Raw genomic sequence first — 19,952 nt, forward strand, 5'->3', positions numbered from 1 at the left:
AAATATAACAATACTAGAAAACACACTTCACAAAATCAAATAAAACCCAGAACTTATGTTCAAGTGGTCAGAGTCCAAACTCTAGAGGAACCACTGCACTCAGCTATGATCTCATTTGCTTACAGAAAGATACTGCTAGAACAATTGAACAGCACAAAGTCCAAAGTGAGGGGGAAATAAGAACCCTCCCCAATCACCCCCAGGTTCTCTCAAGTAGCAACACACCCACCATAGTCAGAGCTCCCAATGTATAGAAAAACCAAAACATTGGCATAGTGACTCACACCAACACAAGAGTTTGTTCAGTAGATCCGTGGTGTCCTGCAAGCAGCTGGTTGTATTTCTCACTAGTGGTTTGATGACACCCTCTACTCAGCCTGAGATTCTTTCAGTGAGGTTTCCTACACCTGAGATAATTGGACTCCATGGGTTGCCAGCTTTGTGTAGTTTGAGTAGCATGTAGAATGTTCAAACACTGGGATTCTGCGGTATCAAGTCCAAATGTTTTGTGGAGTCCATCGACAGGCCTCCCCGGATCTCTTACCTTTCCCACTCCTTCTGTCACCCAGCTAGCTGCCTGATCATTCTGCACCCCAATGCTATCATCCACCCCCACATCTGCCCCAGCGAGTGCTCAGTGAGCAACAAACTCCTTTCCATGTTGCCAATACATCTCAGCGTTGCAAGTCGCTCATTTAGATACTGGATCTGGGCTTCCAAATGTGCAATGCTCTTACATTTTGTACAGCAGTATGCTCCCTCGAACTGCTATTCAAGGACGGCATACATGGCATTGTCAACCCTGGAGTACATTATAAATTGATAGATTAGTTAAAGTTAATAAATGCAAAAATCAAATAGATAATCAGAAAGTAAATTCAAGCTACTCTTCCAATGTCCCTGAATCCAAAGTCACTAATCTCAAGTCACACATTTAAGAAACAGCACACTTGGAATGCAGCACACACGATTGGTATAGCAAATGATTCTTTGAGGCTTTCATGCTGCTCTTATGGCGTACAGCCAGTTGTAAAGCACTTTGTGGACATGTTAAAACTTGCATTTGTTCTTCCAACAGCCAATCACATACTTCCACACACATACTTATGGCTTTGTTCGCATATATCCAGGCCACTGGATGAGAAACAACGAGAAATGTTAACAATTGTTATGTGTAAACGGTCATTGTTTGAAAGCAAACGAGTCGTTCGGTCATTTGGTCGCTCAAATGATAAATCTGCTTGTCTAATAGGACCCTTAGAATATGGCACGCACGCTCACTTATGTTTGATTTATATTGCACTGATCTGTAATACTTCTGCCTTTCCTTTGTATGGAAGTTCTCAGTAAAACAGAAGTTTTTTCTGTATCATAAATTTAAAAAAATGAATCAGTTGAGAAATAATGAAATGATTCCTAAGAAATCCAACAATGAGCTGACTTGCAGGTCTGTCCCATGCAGGCTGATTTGTGGAGTAACATTTCCTAATCGTCATGCACAGCAGTTTGCTTATGTGTGCGGTTAGGACTGGGAGGTGCTGATTGCTATAATGCCCCATGTGATGGGATATTCCTTTATTATATAGAGCCCACACTTCTGGATGTGACGCTCTTCTCCCTGTGAACTGTTACTGGACTCTCTTGGTGCCGTTCTGTCCACACGGTTCCTATAAGAAGTGGAAAGACTAATGAGATACTTACAATGAGCGCCTCCATACTACTCATACTGCTGTGCCTAACGTGGCCGTCCTGCCTGTGGGGTAAGTGACCCTTGTACTTACTTCACTTATGGAGCTGCTGTGATTTGCAGGTCACTGCTGAAGGGGCACCACAAACCTTAATATTGTTTTATAGGCATTGTATAGCGCTGTATAGGATCTGTTATTTGGACGCTGTATACTTGTATTGTATGAACGCTGTAGTGTGTTTTTACTTTGGCGCTGTGGCACTATTGGTCTCTGTCCTATATGGTGCTTAGAAGTAGACAGTGTACAGCGTGGCTGGTTCTATATTACATGACTGCTCATAATACAATATGAAACGTTCTAAGGGTGTATCCACACGGGTGAGTGAGATATTCTGCATGGAAACCTGCACTTTTCGCAGCGATTTAGATGCATTTTGCAAGGCAAACGCATTACATTGCTATACATATGGTTTTCATGAGTGAAAATTGCATATTGTTTAAATAGGGGGGGGGGGGGAATTGCATCCCATTAAAATGGCATCTGCATGCGAGTGCGATTTTTTCTTCCTTCGTTAGAAAATACTGGGCGATATCACCCAAAAAAAAGGACTTGTTGCGACTTGTCGCTCCACCTAAAAATACCCATTGCAAATAATAAGTTCCATTTCCGGGAGAACTTTGTGCATCTTGCAACAGACAAAACTCGTGTGAGAAAATCATCCATATGAATACATCCTAACTGATAGGTCAGCTCTGAGGGTTTGTATATAACTAGCATAGTTTTACATGACTACTTCTGTTGGTTTTGCCAGGGGAAGCCAGTTGGTTTTGCCAGGGGAAGCCACCAGGGGAAATGTAGTATTACATGGTGACCATTCAGATAAATGTCCATCAATGTAATACAAGGACGGCTCAAGTCCTCCAGAACAGGAACAGAAACATAGCAACTCTCTCCGTTCTGGCTCATAGAGGAGGGACCACCCTATGATGTCCGCATGCTTTAATAGTGCATATAGACAGAGGTCGTGGTCTATATCTGGCTGCACACATTACATTAAAGTGGCTGAACCCGACTGCCATCCAACAGGAGATTTGCATCAATTCTACAATGTCGCAGCAGCACTCAAGCAAATGGCTCACACCCTCAGGTGCCTTACAGCCATGGTAATGTCACGCCTCCTCAGACTGGATCCACAGTCTGCTCACTCACCCACTAATCCATTTGTAGAGAGGCAGCATTCACGGCAAGACAGATGAATAAAAAGGGAACTTTATTCCATCAGGGTTCCAATAGCATCTACAGCAATGTGGACTGCACAACAAGGTAGTAGCAGCGGCGTTTCGATACGGATAGGGCTTGAGAAAGATCCTATCCGGATCGAAACGTTGCCCCTACTACCTTGTTGTGCAGTCCACATTGTTGTAGATGCTATTGGAACCCTGATGGAATAAAGTTCCCTTTTTATTCATCTGTCTTGCCGTGAATGCTGCCTCTCTACCAATGGATCCAACAGGAGATGTCAGGGGACAGAGGTAATAAGCATTTTAGATATGTGACGGCATCGGATGTGGATTCACTGTGCCTCAAAATTGATTTGACTTGGGAGCTAGATACAGGTACAGTCCTGGGTGGTTTTCACTCTTTCATCCTATCAATCAGGAACTGGTCTCCGCCATGAGGTTAAGAGGCAGCTGACGCACTTGCGTTGGTTTTTCATGATGCAAGACCGAAGGTTTACACAGGAACGTAGAAGTAGAACAGAGCTGGAATGCTGGCAGGCGGAGTACTTCACAATGTAGATCAAGCCAGGAGTAAGAACAGGAGGCAGACAAGGAAAGCATATTCAAATAGTGAGCCATGGTCATGATTACAGAGGTCAGGAAAGCTGGGTGGTTCAGGCAGGGATCAAATACCAGGTCAAGCAGAAACACACTTATACCTTCACACAGTATTGAGACTGCTCAGACAGTCCGCGGCATGCTATTCCATTGCTTTCAATGGGATCGGCACTGCTGCCGATCCCATTGAAAGCAGTGCTTTCTGGCAAACCCTGCAGAATGATTATTGGAGAAGGGCTTGAAATATAAGCCCTTCCCCGATAATCATCAAAAAGTGGTTAAAAAAATAATAAAAAAGTAACTCACCTCTCCTGCTGTCAGCCGCGTCCTCCGGCTAGCTCCCGGCACTGCTACTGAGCTCTTTCAGCAGTCGGGGATTTAAAAATCCCCGCCTCCTGAAAGAGCTATGCAGATTGGCTGAGGGCTTAAGTTATCCAAATTTATTAAAGAGATGGGTCTATAACTGCCACACATCTCTGGGTCTTTATTCTCCTTATGGATAAGCGTGATATGAGCTTCTTGGGCCTGGCTCGGGAGGGCATCATCCCGCAGGAGGGAATTAAAGAGTTCAGTCAGGTGAGGTACTAGTGAAGACCGGAAGGACTTATAATAGATAAGAGGGAGGCCTTCTGGGCTGGGACTTTTTCCGGGAGAGAAAGAGTCCAAAAGTCTCTCCACCTCTGGTTTGCGAAACCAGGGCCTTCAAAGAAGCAGACACTTCATCGTCTAAGTTGGGCAGTCGCAGGTCCTTTTAGAAAATCATCAATCTGACTCCTAGTTCCATATAATCTATGTGACCATAGATTATATAGCTGGGAATACAATTTCTGGAATTCCTTAGCTATATCTCGGGTGGATGTAACCGAGGTTCCCGTCTGAGTTTTTATTGAATTGATCTGGTTTTTAGTATGGGCTTTCATAATTTGCGCCGACATATATTTACTTCCCCGGTTACCTTGAGGATAGACAAAGTCTTTGAGATGGAGATATCTTTTGTTGAATCTAGATTTCAGACAGAGCTTCAGATCCTTTCTTACTGCTATCAATTTTTCTAGGTTCTCCTTGTTAAGAGAGAGCTTATCGACATATTCTAGTTTAGCAATTTGAGTCAAGCATTCGTCTATGTCTTTTTGTTGCATTTTTTTTCCTGGAGCCTTGCACAATCAAAAGGCCTCTTACAAAAGCCTTATGTGCTTCCCAAACTAGAGGCACTGTTTGGTCCTTAAACAGGTTTAGCTGGAAGGATTATTCTACTTGTTTAAGAAGACAAGCTCTATCTTCTGCAGAGTCTAAGAGAGAGGCGTTTAGTCTTCATCTCCATTCACGGGGAACAATACCTAAGGGAAGGAGGTTCATGTGTAGCGGGGCATGGTCAGATATTGTTATGAGGTCTATATTTGAGTTAGACAGGGAAGGCAAAAGGGTGGAGGAAACGAGGTATGGACTTGAGAGAAATAAGTATAATCCTTAACGGAGGGGGGAAGTTGGCACCACGCATCCCCAACCTTCAGCTCTGATAAGCATCAAATGAGTTTCCTCAGCTTTATATGGGAGACCTGAGAACGTCCCGTTGATGAATCCTGCAGGGTTTTTAAAGTAACATTGAAATCCCCACTTAGCAAAATGGAACCCACTACAAACTCTCTAAGTGTCTCCAACTGCTCAACAAGCTAAGTGACTTGGTTAGTGTTGGGAGTGTACAGATTTGCCACAGTAAGCTTAGTGTTATTGATCGAGCCCCTCAGAAAGAGGACTCTACCATCTCCGTCAGCATACTGGGCATCGCAGCAGAATGTGATGGAGTTGTGGAAAATGATTGAGACCCCCTTTGATACAGACGTCGGGTGTGGGTTGTGGAATCCCTGTGTGAATTGTCTGCCTGGAAAGGCTAGGCATTTACCCCTCTTAAAATGAGTGAAGATGATTTTGGTACCATACTTTCTCAGGAACTGAGCCACGTTATGTCTCTTAAAAGGCGAGTTCAAGCCTCTAACATTGAGCAAGGTAAGACAGAGGTGGTCACCCATGACAGATCATACCAGATGAAGTTCAGGACACCAGCAAATAATCTAATAAAAAAGATTTGAGTTATTAGAAAGAGTTTCCCAAGTACAGCGCAAGCAGAGGACTGTAGAGTCCACTTCAGGGAGAAGAAGGGGGGATATCAGTGGGGAAAACACTGAGGCTAATGGGAGGGGAAAACAAGACTCAGAGACGTGGAGAAAAAAAGCAAAGAATGTGTGGTGTAATACAAGGTCGCCTCACTCAGGGTAAGGCAAGATTGGAGCGCTGCAGGCGAACCAATCAAAAACGATTGTATACACAAAGCCTGCTCTGTCAGGCACTGACTAGGATCTGAAGAATACAATGGAAAGGCATTTATAGAAAACCTCCTTAGAGGAGAAAGAGGGAGAACATGGAGAAAACTTATATATGCCGTTTAAACAATGTCACCAACAGCGGAGACAGGGAAATGACCCTCATCAGGCAAGGTAGAAAGACCACTGCAAAGTGAGCACTAATGGTCCTTTTAACTGGAATCGTAGGGGTAGGTCAACCAGACAACCCATAATAAGAGAGTTTAGGTCCTGCATAGAACCTGGAGTGTCCCTAAAGGTAATACAAGCAAGAGAAGAGTGGACGCAGTCCTGGAATCATCATTCGCCACCCGGAGTAGTGTCTCTACTTTTATCTTCTTGCCTTTGGAAGATTTTGAGCATCCTGCTATATTCTAGGCTGTGGGGGTGACCAACTTGAGTGGGAGGCAGCAAGGGAGGTCCACAGGCTCTAAATCAAGGAGTTGCCGGCATGCTTGCAGTTCTTCTGAAGCACGGATGTTTAACCTCCGACCCCTGTGTGCAATTCACAAGCCAAAGGGAAACAGCCAGGCATATTTGATTTCTTTTGCCCTCAGCACATCCAGCAGGGGATGTAGAAGCCAACATTTAGCCAGGGTAGAAGGAACAAGGTCCTGAAAAATTTGAAGAGGAGCATCAGCATAATTCCGGTCTCTGCGGTTTTTGGCAGCTCTTAGAACGGCAAATGCATCCTGAAAAGAGAGAAGTTTGCATATGACATCTCTTGAGAGCTCCGAAGCCGCAGGGGTGGGGGAGGGGTGGGGGGGCTGAGAGCTCTGTGGATACGTTTAATTGAAAAGGATGCAGATCTCTCAGATCCCAGTAGATTAGCAAATATTTCTCTGGCTACTTTAGAGAGGCAGTCCACAGCCCAGGTGTTACCATGAGGCCAATCAGGGACCCTGGGTGGCAGTGGCGCGGTTTGCCGCAGTGTACTGGGATGACCATGCGCCCGCGTTTGGTACGGCGAGTGGCGGTGCCGTGCTACAGCCGCGCACACTCTAGCTCTGTGAGTTATAGTGGCTGGCTGGGAGCTCCGGTCAGCTGGCTTGATTGGTCTCCGCCCTAAGGATGGAGACTCCTGAATATAGTCTGGCAGCTGCTGATAGCAGTTGCCAGTTATTGGTTCTGTCCTCTGTGTGTTTGACCTCAGTCCTGCTCCAGTGGAAGTTACCCTGTCCCGATCCAGCTCTGCCTGTGTTCTGTGGTTTCGTTCCTGTTGGTTATTCCATCTGCCTAGCCTGTCAGTACTAGTGAGTAGTCACCTGCATAGGTACGGCGGTCCCTTCTTGTCCTGCCTTAGGCAGCATAGGGTCAGAGTTGGCAGCCTGGACATGTCCACCTTCAGGGCTATCTCCAGGAAGGGAGATTGGCGTAGGTGAGAGTCAGGGAGCCCCGCGCCGTACATACCTATGCACTCCACTACTACTGTAACACCAAGTTTCAGGCAGCCCTTTAAAACGGACATTGCAGCACCTGTTTCTGTTCTCCAAATCTTCCTGCATAATTAAAGCTCTGTATAGATGGTTAAGCTGATCCTGCAGAGCTTGCATCATTTCTATGGAGTGAGAGGTAATTGAGGCTGCAGAGGACTCAAGGTCTTCCACCCGACACCCCATGTGTTTAATGTCCTTCTTAATTTCGGCCAGGTCAGTCATGACAGGATGAAGAGCTTTCATTGTTAGGTCCTTCATAAAGCACTTTAAGATCACCTCCCTGACGTCTCCATCTAAAGAGGCCTCCTCCTCCCCCTCCTTACCGTGAGCGGCAACAAACTCCTGGCCCGGCGCCATCTTGGAGGGAACCAGCAGTGAGCAGGAGCTCTTTTCTTTTAGATACCGCTGCATGTCCGCTTGTCCTCTGTTAGCTCGGGGGTTCCCATGTGCTCTAGTCCCCTCTCCCTTCCTCTCTTTCTCATTTTAACCCGGTAGAAGCAGCTGAAAAGTCCTCTATTGGTGCCGCGCTGATGGAGCTCTGCACTCAGGCATCCATCAGGTTCAGCGGTCACTTTCCTGGGTCACATGTATCTACTTGGCCTCTCTCCGTGTTTGAAAAGGTGATGGCAAACCTATATCCAGAAGAATTGCTTTCCTTTGTAAACACTTCATCTCTCCCACACAAATTTCTAAACCCGTATTTCTCTCCTCATGGGAGAGAGATCTGCGTATTACGCTTTTGTCAGAAGATATTCAATTAATTCTGAAAATGGCCTATGGTCTGTCCCCTTGCATCCTTTCATGGGAGGCCCAGTAGAAGCTTTTAGTTAGGTGGTACAGGACGCCTCAGTGGCTTTATGATCATAAATTGGCCTTGCACTGTAGATGTTGGAGATGTGATGTGGGAACAAGCTGGTACTTGGGAGTGCCCGATTCTGACCCCCTTTTGGCATGACGTCGAGGTGATCCTTTGGAAGCTCTCTCCAAACTTTATACTCACCCCGGAGATCTTATTTTTCTGGAAGCCATCAGTGGGGTTTCACCCACTGAACAGAGGCTGATTGCTCATGTTCTTGATACGGCAAAGGCACTTATCCCTCTTCTATAGCTTGAAAAGTCCTCTCCTTCTTTGACTCAGTGGAAGCATAGAGTTGACTTAGCCTGTAACTTGGAGGAACTATCCAGCTGGTCGAGGGGCACCCATGACAGATTCCTAGTGACATGGAATCCTTGGTGCGAAGTGAGAGTTAGTTTGTAGAGTAAATGCCTATCTCGTTCTTAGATATGGGGAGATGCGTGTCCTCATCTCCCTGTCATGCTCGGCTGTGTGCGATTATTTAGGATTTATCCATAGCTTGACTCGATCCTTGGATGGGATTGGAGTTTTGGACCTTTAAAAGTCTTTTGTACTACGAAGGCCACACACCATTATTTTCTAGGTCTCCATGTACATTCCATCTGCACTCTCCTCTCCCCCTTTAATATCACTGTCTGTCTTTTCTCCTTTTAATTCTCTAATTATTTTAAGTTGATGTTAGTTTATTTGAATATATTAGATCTTTTGTGCTTATTGAGCTCAGCTGACTCTTTTACTTGCATGTTATCTGTGTTGAATATGTGTTTTTTTCATTATTGTATTGATGAAAAATCTTAATAAAAACGGATTTGGAAAAAAAAACAGAATGAAACTGCAGGTTACATTAAAATTAATTCAGGTTGAAAGACCTGGAAGAGGCAGGAATACGCAGGTCCCTAACAGGAATTCTAAGTTGAATTACTTGTCAACATAAAGTTGAAATTAGATTTGTATTATTTAAGAACACAAAAAAGTCATTATTTTCCTGCAACAATAATATTTTGGATTTAAGACAAACAAAACAGAAAACAAATAAGGTAATAAGGTAACCGATTGAAGGGGTTGTCTCATGGCAGCAAGTGGGGTTATACACTTCCGTATGGCCATATTAATGCACTTTGTAATATACATTGTGCATTAAATATGAGCCATACAGAAGTTATTCACTTACCTGCTCTGTTGCTGGCGTCCCCATCTCCATGGTGCCGTCTAATTTCAGCGTCTAATCACCCGATTAGACGCGCTTGCGCAGAAGGGTCTTCTCTAGAGATGAGCGAACACTAAAATGTTCGGGTGTTCGTTATTCGAAACGAACTTCCCGCGATGTTCGAGGGTTCGTTTCGAATAACGAACCCCATTGAAGTCAATGGGCGACCAGAGCATTTTTGTATTTCGCCGATGCTCGCTAAGGTTTTCATGTGTGAAAATCTGGGCAATTCAACAAAGTGATGGGAACGACACAGAAACGGATAGGGCAGGCGAGGGGCTACGTGTTGGGCTGCATCTCAAGTTCACAGGTCCCACTATTAAGCCACAATAGCGGCAAGAGTGGGCCCCCCCCCCTCCCAAAAACTTTTACTTCTGAAAAGCCCTCATTAGCATGGCATACCTTTGCTAAGCACCACACTAGCTACAACAAAGCACAATCACTGCCTGGATGACACTCCGCTGCCACTTCTCCTGGGTTACATGCTGACCAACCGCCCCCCCTCCCCCCCACAGCGCACACCAAAGTGTCCCTGCGCAGCCTTCAGCTGCCCTCATGCCACACCACGCTCATGTCTATTTAGAAGTGCGTCTGCCATGAGGAGGAACCGCAGGCACACACTGCAAAGGGTTGGCACGGCTAGGCAGCGACCCTCTTTAAAAGGGGCGGGGCGATAGCCCACAATGCGGTACAGAAGCAATGAGAAATAGAATCCTGTGCCACCGCCATCAGGAGCTGCACACGTGGGCATAGCAATGGGGAACCTATGTGCCACACACTATTCATTCTGTCAAGGTGTCTGCATGCCCCAGTCAGACTGGTAATATGCACCTTAACAGTAACCGCGTTGGTGGTAATGTGGTGGTGACTGCGGACCTAGTAGCGCGGTTTTATTTTGTTGGTTTTCGGAATGTGGCCAGGATTAAGTGGGCCTTGGCGGGGGGATGGTGGGGGGGCTCTCTTGTAGTGTCGGTAAAGGTGAAATTCTTGGACTGCCACCAGACGAACCAATGCAAAGGCATTTGCCAAGAATGTTTTCCCTGTTGGAGGAGGAGGGGGATGTTTTTGAGGCACTACGTGTCCTCTCCACGTGTCCATGGTTATATGCACCTTAACAGTAACCGCGTTGGTGGTAATGTGGTGGTGACTGCGGACCTAGTAGCGCGGTTTTATTTTGTTGGTTTTCGGAATGTGGCCAGGATTAAGTGGGCCGTGGCGGGGGGATGGTGGGGGGGCTCTCTTGTAGTGTCGGTAAAGGTGAAATTCTTGGACTGCCACCAGACGAACCAATGCAAAGGCATTTGCTAAGAATGTTTTCCCTGTTGGAGGAGGAGGGGGATGTTTTTGAGGCACTACGTGTCCTCTCCACGTGTCCGTGGTTATATGCACCTTAACAGTAACCGCGTTGGTGGTAATGTGGTGGTGACTGCGGACCTAGTAGCGCGGTTTTATTTTGTTGGTTTTCGGAATGTGGCCAGGATTAAGTGGGCCGTGGCGGGGGGATGGTGGTGGGGCTCTTTTGTAGTATCGGAAAAGGTGAAATTCTTGGACTGCCACCAGACGAACCAATGCAAAGGCATTTGCCAAGAATGTTTTCCCTGTTGGAGGAGGAGGGGGATGTTTTTGAGGCACTACGTGTCCTCTCCACGTGTCCGTGGTTATATGCACCTTAACAGTAACCGCGTTGGTGGGAAATGGCCTCGCCGCCATCATGTCTTTGGGAAGCCTCTGTTTCCACACCCCAGAGACATACCATTAGCAGCGGTATAGGCAGAGCCCATAATTCGTAACATTTCAGCCGTAGCATTAGGACAGGCCCCACTAACATATCACTAGCAGCATTATAGGAGGAGCGCAGTCTTCGTTCCATGTCAGCAATAGTAGCACTCAAGACGGGCCCCAGTAACAATTCCGAAGCAGCAGTATAGCGGGAGCGCAGTCTTCGTTCCATGTCAGCAATAGCAGCACTCAAGACAGGCCCCAGTAACAATTCCGAAGCAGCAGTATAGCGGGAGCGCAGTCTTCGTTCCATTTCAGCAATAGTAGCACTTAAGACAGGCCCCACTAACAATTCCGAAGCAGCAGTATAGCGGGAGCGCAGTCTTCGTTCCATGTCAGCAATAGTAGCACTCAAGACAGGCCCCAGTAACAATTCCGAAGCAGCAGTATAGCGGGAGCGCAGTCTTCGTTCCATGTCAGCAATAGTAGCACTCAAGACAGGCCCCTGCAACAATTCTGAAGCAGCAGTATAGTGGGAGCGCAGTCTTAGTTCCATTTCAGTAGCCTTAGTATAGCCAAGGCCCAAGTTACATTTATGTAGCTAAAGTGTAGGCCAACCCCACACACACTTCTGTACCATGAGTGCAGGCGAAGAACATACAAATTGCTATGATTACACTGTAGGTGAGGGCCCCAAAAAATTGGTGTACCAACAGTACTAATGTACCTCAGTAAACATTGGCCATGCCCAACCAAGATGGCAGGTGAAACCCATTAATCGCTTTGGTTAATGTGGCTTAAGTGGTAACTAGGCCTGGAGGCAGCCCAGTTTAACGAAAAATTGGTTCAAGTTAAAGTTTCAACGCTTTTAAGAGCATTGAAACATATAAAAATTGTTTCGAAAAATTAGATGAGTGAGCCTTGTGGCCCTAAGATAAATTGCCCGTTCAGCGTGATTACGTGAGGTTTCAGGAGGAGGAACAGGAGGAGGAGGAATATTAGACACAGATTGATGAAGCAGAAATGTCCCCGTTTTGGATGGTGAGAGAGAACGTAGCTTCCATCCGCGGGTGCAGCCTACGTAATGCTTACGTATCGCTGCTGTCCGCTGGTGGAGAAGAGAAGTCTGGGGAAATCCAGGCTTTGTTCATCTTGATGAGTGTTAGCCTGTCGGCACTGTCGGTTGACAGGCGGGTACGCTTATCTGTGATGATTCCCATAGCCGCACTAAACACCATTTCCGACCAGACGCTAGCCGCAGGACAAGCAAGCACCTCCAGGGCATACAGCGCTAGTTCAGGCCACGTGTCCAGCTTCGACACCCAGTAGTTGTAGGTGGCAGAGGCGTCACGGAGGACGGTCGTGCGATCGGCTACGTACTCCCTCACCATCCTTTTACAGTGCTCCCGCCGACTCAGCCTTGACTGGGGAGCGGTGACACAGTCTTGGTGGGGAGCCATAAAGCTGTCCAGGCCCTTAAAGACTGTTGCACTGCCTGGGATGTACATGCTGCTCGATCTCCGCACCTCCCCTGCTACCTTGCCCTCGGTACTGCGCCTTCTGCCACTAGCGCTGTCGGCTGGGAATTTTACCATCAGCTTGTCCGCAAGGGTCCTGTGGTATAGCAACACTCTCGAACCCCTTTCCTCTTCGGGAATCAGAGTGGGCAGGTTCTCCTTATAGCGTGGGTCGAGCAGTGTGTACACCCAGTAATCCGTTGTGGCCAGAATGCGTGCAACGCGAGGGTCACGAGAAAGGCATCCTAACATGAAGTCAGCCATGTGTGCCAGGGTACCTGTACGCAAGACATGGCTGTCTTCACTAGGAAGATCACTGCCAGGATCCTCCTCCTCCTCCTCCTCCTCCTCCTCCTCCTCAGGCCATACACGCTGAAAGGATGACAGGCAATCAGCCGGTGTACCATCAGCAGCGGGCCAAGCTGTCTCTTCCCCCTCCTCCTCATGCTCCTCCTCCTGTACGCGCTGAGAAATAGACAGGAGGGTGCCCTGACTATCCAGCGGCATACTGTCTTCCACCGCCCCCGTTTCCGAGCGCAAAGCAGCTGCCTTTATGGTTTGCAGGGAATTTCTCAAGATGCATAGCAGAGGAATGGTGACGCTAATGATTGTAGCATCGCCGCTCACCACCTGGGTAGACTCCTCAAAATTACCAAGGACATGGCAGATGTCTGCCAACCAGGCCCACTCTTCTGAAAGGAATTGAGGAGGCTGACTCCCACTGCGCCGCCCATGTTGGAGTTGGTATTCGACTATAGCTCTACGCTGTTCATAGAGCCTGGCCAACATGTTGAGCGTAGAGTTCCACCGTGTGGGCACGTCGCACAGCAGTCGGTGCACTGGCAGCTTAAAGTGATGTTGCAGGGTGCGCAGGGTGGCAGCGTCCGTGTGGGACTTGCGGAAATGTGCGCAGAGCCGGCGCGCCTTTACGAGCAGGTCTGACAAGCGTGGGTAGCTTTTCAGAAAGCGCTGAACCACCAAATTAAAGACGTGGGCCAGGCATGGCACGTGTGTGAGGCTGCCGAGCTGCAGAGCCGCCACCAGGTTACGGCCGTTGTCACACACGACCATGCCCGGTTGGAGGCTCAGCGGCGCAAGCCAGCGGTCGGTCTGCTGTGTCAGACCCTGCAGCAGTTCGTGGGCCGTGTGCCTCTTATCGCCTAAGCTGAGTAGTTTCAGCACGGCCTGCTGATGCTTGCCCACCGCTGTGCTGCCACACCGCGCGACACCGACTGCTGGCGACATGCTGCTGCTAACACATCTTGATTGCGAGACAGAGGAGGAGGAGGGTGCTTTAGTGGAGGAAGCATACACCTCCGCAGATACCACCACCGAGCTGGGGCCCGCAATTCTGGGGGTGGGTAGGACGTGAGCGGTCCCAGGCTCTGACTCTGTCCCAGCCTCCACTAAATTCACCCAATGTGCCGTCAGGGAGATGTAGTGGCCCTGCCCGCCTGTGCTTGTCCACGTGTCCGTTGTTAAGTGGACCGTGGCAGTAACCGCGTTGGTGAGGGCGCGTACAATGTTGCGGGAGACGTGGTCGTGCAGAGCTGGGACGGCACATCGGGAAAAGTAGTGGCGACTGGGAACTGAGTAGCGCGGGGCCGCCGCCTCCATGATACTTTTGAAGGACTCAGTTTCCACAACCCTATACGGCAGCATCTCAAGGCTGATGAATTTTGCTATGCGGACGGTTAACGTTTGAGCGTGCGGGTGCGTGGCGGCGTACTTGCGCTTGCGCTCCAACAGTTGTGCAAGCGACGGCTGGACGGTGCGCTGAACTACACTGCTGGATGGGGCCGAGGACAGCGGAGATGAGGGTGTGGGTGCAGGCCATGAGGCGGTAGTGCCTGTGTCCTGAGAGGGGGGTTGCATCTCAGTGGCAGGTTGGGGCACAGGGGGAGAGGCAGGGGTGCAAACCGGAGGCGCTGAACGGCCTTCGTCCCACCTTGTGGGGTGCTTGGCCATCATATGTCTGCGCATGGTGGTGGTGGTGAGGCTGTTGGTGTTGGCTCCCCGGCTGAGCTTTGCGCGACAAAGGTTGCACACCACTGTTCGTCGGTCGTCAGGCGTCTCTGTGAAAAACTGCCAGACCTTAGAGCACCTCGGCCTCTGCAGGGTGGCATGGCGCGAGGGGGCGCTTTGGGAAACACTTGGTGGATTATTCGGTCTGGCCCTGCCTCTACCCCTGGCCACCGCACTGCCTCTTGCAACCTGCCCTGCTGATGCCCTTGACTCCCCCTCTGAAGACCTGTCCTCCTGAGTAAGCGTTGCACACCAGGTGGGGTCAGTCACCTCATCGTCCTGCTGCTCTTCCTCCGAATCCTCTGTGCGCTGCTCCCTCGGACTTACTGCCCTTACTACTACCTCACTGCAAGACAACTGTGTCTGATCGTCATCGTCCTCCTCACCCACAGAAAGTTGTTGAGACAGTTGGCGGAAGTCCCCAGCCTCTTCCCCCGGACCCCGGGAACTTTCTAATGGTTGGGCATCAGTGACGATAAACTCCTCTGGTGGGAGAGGAACCGCTGCTGCCCAATCTAAGCAGGGGCCCGAGAACAGTTCCTGGGAGTGTTCCCGCTCCTGAGCAGGTGCCATTGTAGTGGAGTGAGGAGGCTGGGAGGAAGGAGGAGCAGCAGACAGAGGATTCGGATTTGCAGCAGTGGACGGCGCAGAACTGCGTGTTGACGATAGGTTGCTTGAAGCACTTTCTGCCATCCAGGACAGGACCTGCTCACACTGCTCATTTTCTAATAACCGTCTCCCGCGTGGACCCATTAATTGGGCGATGAATGTGGGGACGCCAGAAACGTGCCTCTCTCCTAATCGCGCAGCAGTCGGCTGCGACACACCTGGATCAGGAGCTCGGCCTGTGCCCACACCCTGACTTGGCCCTCCGCGTCCTCGGCCGCGTCCACGTCATCTAGGCCTACCCCTACCCCTCAGCATGCTGTATTACCAGTGATTTGATTTCACAGGCAGGAAATAAATTGGCGCAAGACTGCAGGCCAAATATATTTTTTTCCCTTTTTTGAAAACGAAAGGCCCCACTGCCTCTAGTGAATGAATAATCTAAGTTTAATAACTGTGCTGTGGCCCTGCTAATGTGTCACAGAACGTGAGGGTAGCAGAGTTATTATAACTCTGGCAGAGCAGGTATTTTTTTCCCAATTAAGGAAAGCAAATGGCGAAGCCAGCAGTAAAACGTAGCTGGGTGCGTCTGATTTTTAAACGTTGCACACGCAGCCGACACGTACACACAGCCCTTAGGACGGACAGAGGCAGGACAAATAGATTTGTTTTCAGTTTTTTTCCACCAAAAGGCAGCACTGCGTATATTCAATGAACATGAGAAGTTTAATAACTGTGCTGTGGCCCTGCTAATGTGTCACAGAACGTGAGGGTAGCAGAGTTATTATAACTCTGGCAGAGCAGGTATTTTTTTTCCCAATTAAGGAAAGCAAATGGCGAAGCCAGCAGTAAACCGTAGCTGGGTGCGTCTGATTTTTTAACGTTGTACACGCAGCTCACACGTGTCCACACTCCACAGGACGGACAGAGGCAGGTCAAATACAATTTTTTTCACTTGTTTTACAAGCAAAAGGCCGCACTGCGTATATTCAATGAATAATAACTGTGTTGTGGCCCTGCCTACACAATTCTTTCCCTGCAGTATCAATGGAGGGTGCAATGCTCTGCAGAGGCGATTTTGAGAAAAAAAAAAATATGCAGCACAGCTAACAGCAGCCAGCACAGTACTGCACACGGTTAAATATGGCCCTAGAAAGGACCGTTGAGGTTCTTGAAGGCTACACTCACTCCTAACACTCTCCCTGCCTATGCAACACTTCTGTCCCTAATGCCGGGTGCAACGCTCTGCAGAGCCGATTTTGAGAAGAAAAAAAAATTGCCACTGCTAACAGCAGCCAACACACAGCTATCAGTGGCCCTAATAAGGACCTTTGGGGGTCTTGAAGCCTACACTAACTACCAATTCTTTCCCTACAGCAGCTCCGGTACAAACAGCACTGTCCCTCATCTAACTCACAAGGCATCTGAGGCGAGCCGCGGGAGGGGCCGACTTTTATATTCGGCGGACACCTGATCTCGCCAGCCACTCACAGCAGGGGGGTGGTATAGGGCTTGAACGTCACAGGGGGAAGTTGTAATGCCTTCCCTGTCTTTCAATTGGCCAGAAAAGTGCGCTAACGTCTCAGGGAAGGAAGTGAAAGTAACCCGAACACCGCATGGTGTTCGTTACGAATAACGAACATCCCGAACACCCTAATATCCGCACGGATATCAAGTTCGGACGAACACGTTCGCTCATCTCTAGTCTTCTCCCTTCTGGTCGGTCCGGGCACGAGCGGCGTTCTGGCTCAACCCCCTTCTATGCGTCATCGCGTAGCTCCGCCCGTCACGTGTGCCGATTCCAGCCAATCAGGAGGCTGGAATCGGCAATGACCCCACGGTGCACCATGGGAGAAGACCCGCGGTGCATCGTGGGTGAAGATCGCGGCGGCCATCTTGGAGGAAAAGAAGGAAGAAGTTGCAGCGAGGGGATTCGGGTAAGTAAAACATTTTTTTAAATTTCAACACATCCCTTGGGTTTGTCCTGCGCTGAACGGGGGGCCTATGCAAAAAAAAAAAAAAACTGTTTCGGTGCGGGACAACCCCTTTAAGGCAATCGTGTCTAAAAGATTCTGTCGCTGTTATATTGAGTGCAACTTTTTGATCTCCCGAGTGCATGTACCCTAACCTGCAAGAAATAATCCAATTATAGAATAAAATTGCAGTTAAAGGTATTAATATAAAGTCACCTTGTTTTTTAGGTTTTAAAACCTTTTTAATCTACAATGACGCCTGCAAGCAATGTCTACAAGCAGAGGATTCTGCACTCGTCATGGCCGAATGTAATGAGAATTCCATTATGCAGAAATTTCAATGGATTTCTGAAGATCAGCTCATAAATGTGGGGACAGAAAAATGCTTGTCTGTATCATCTGTAGCAGAACAGTCAGCAGTGACGCTGAACACGTGTGATGGCAAGAGTGACCTCCAAAAGTGGGAATGTAAAAATGAGACCTTGTTTGGAGTCCTTAAAGGTGATCTGTACATGACCTACAGCGATAACAAAAAACTGGTCCTGTCTTTTGGGACAGGAGATTCGAGACGATGGCATATCCATTCATCGAAGGACGATTTATGTGTTAAATCTTATGAAGGTAAGGAGGATGTTATCATTGTCATTTAGTGGCCATAGTACCTTATTTTTAGCAGCAATTAACATTGCTAGTAAAAGGTAAATACCGGCATCAGTCTCTTGAAATAATTACTGGTTGGCCCAGTTGGTCACAAGCCGGGTAGCAACCTTAGTTGGAGACTCCTATCCAAATCTGAACAGAGCCAAATACATTAGGTATTCTAACTTGAGAGCAATGATACAATATGCTTTTCCACAGAAATATATACTTTAAAAGGAAATAGTAACGGGCGGCCCTGCAAGTTCCCCTTCAAGTTCAACAACACAATTTATGTAGATTGTACGGCCGCTGGACAATCCGATGGACGACTCTGGTGTTCCACCACTTCAGATTACGACACGGACCAGCTGCATGGATTTTGTCCATCTACATGTAAGTGTTACAGTAGTTTATACTAGTTTGGTAGCTATATTAGATATCAATTCAAAATATTCATACTGTCAAGATTGATGTGAAAGGTGGAAATGTATGTAAGGAGTCTTTGCTGTTGGCTCATTTCCAGATAAGCTGATTCACACCAACATTGTTCACAGGTTCTGATTAGAGATGAGCGAACGTACTCGTCTCGAGTAATTACTCGATCGAGCACCGCAATTTTCGAGTACTTCAGTACTCGGGTGAAAAGATTCGGGGGTGCCGGGGAGCGGGGGGAGGCGTGGCGGAGCGGGGGGTAGCCGTGGGGAACAGGGGGGAGCCCTCTCTCTCTCCCTCTCCCCCACACTCCCCGCAGCAACCCCCACTCACCCACGGCGCCCCCCGAATCTTTTCGCCCGCGTACGGAAGTACTTGAAAATCGCGGTGCTCGGGCGAAAAAGGGGTGTGGCCGAGTAGGTTCGCTCCTCTCTAGTTCTGATTAGAGATGAGCAAACGTACTCGTCCGAGCTTGATGCTCACTCGAGTATTAGGGTGCTCGAGATGCTCGTTACTCGAGACGAGCACCACGCGGTACTTGAGTCAATTCCATTTCCTTCCCTGCATGTTTAGCGGCATTTTCTGCCCAATAGACATGCAGGGAAAGCATTACAACTTCCTCCTGTGACGTTCCAGCCCTATCCCACCCCCCCCTGCAGTGAGTGGCTGGTGAGATCAAGTGACCGCCGAGTATTTAAAGCGGTCCCGCCCGCGGCTCGCCTCTGACACACGCTGGCAGGAATTAGGGAGAGTGCTGTTCCTACTGTTCCTGCTATAGGGAGAGTGTTAGGCTACTGTTTGCATCTTCAAGTACCCCAACGGTCCTTCTTAGGGCTACATGTGACCGTGTGCATTACTGTTGGGCTGCTGGGAGCAGTTTTGCACAAATGTTTTTTTTTCCTCTTGGGCTGTGCAGACTATTGCATTCTCAGTCTGCAGTCAATTATACAGAGTATAGGGGCAGTACTGGTGAGGCAGGGACAGTGGTAGTGTAGAATCCTGTCAATAAGTACCCAACTGTTCTTCTTTGGGCTACCTGTGACCGTGTGCAATTTACTGCGTGGCTGCTGGGAGTTGTAGTGGCTCACTATTACCCAGCTAGGCCTTTTTGCAGCCTTGCGTATATTTTTTTTCGTACTGCAGTGTGCGTTACATAACCGCTGTGATCCTCCAACTGCAGGCCAATAATTGCCTAATTTTTTACACCGCTCTGTGCGTCCCGTCAACTTCACGCACAGTGTGCGGCGACAGCCCCTGATAGAGGGAAAGACATATACACGCTATCTAGGCTGTTTGGAAAGAAAGGTCCTTCTTAGGGCTACCTGTGACCGTGTGGGAGTTGTAGTGGCTCACTATTACCCAGCTAGGCCTTTTTGCAGCCTAGCGTATATTTTTTTTCGTACTGCAGTGTGCGTTACATAACCGCTGTGATCCTCCAACTGCAGGCCAATAATTGCCTAATTTTTTTACACCGCTCTGCGTCTGCTCTATTCGTAATACACCATGCTGAGGGGTAGGGGTCGAGGACGTGGACGCGGGCGACGACGCGGAGGTCCAAGTGAGGGTGTGGGCACACGCCGAGTTCCTGGTCCAGGTGAATCGCAGCCGGCTGCTGCGGGATTTGTAGAGTGTAAGCCGTGTACCGGGGTGGGCTCCCCA

The 19,952-nt window shown here is 48.6% G+C and overlaps 1 protein-coding gene across 1 annotated transcript in view; it reads left to right on the forward strand.

The window, feature by feature from the left end:
* Nucleotides 1–1,505: 1,505 nt before the first annotated feature.
* The window catches only part of LOC136586785 (macrophage mannose receptor 1-like), a 359,197-nt gene continuing 340,750 nt past the window's right edge, over nt 1,506–19,952 (forward strand). Inside the window, exons 1-3 of the mRNA XM_066585009.1 lie at nt 1,506–1,760; nt 17,451–17,843; nt 18,081–18,254. Of these exons, the coding sequence (XP_066441106.1) occupies nt 1,703–1,760; nt 17,451–17,843; nt 18,081–18,254 (625 nt within the window). The 5' untranslated portion in view covers nt 1,506–1,702. The remainder of the gene's footprint in view (nt 1,761–17,450; nt 17,844–18,080; nt 18,255–19,952) is intronic.

Source organism: Eleutherodactylus coqui, chromosome 12 (genome assembly GCF_035609145.1).
Source record: "Eleutherodactylus coqui strain aEleCoq1 chromosome 12, aEleCoq1.hap1, whole genome shotgun sequence".
Classification (NCBI taxonomy): domain Eukaryota; kingdom Metazoa; phylum Chordata; class Amphibia; order Anura; family Eleutherodactylidae; genus Eleutherodactylus; species Eleutherodactylus coqui.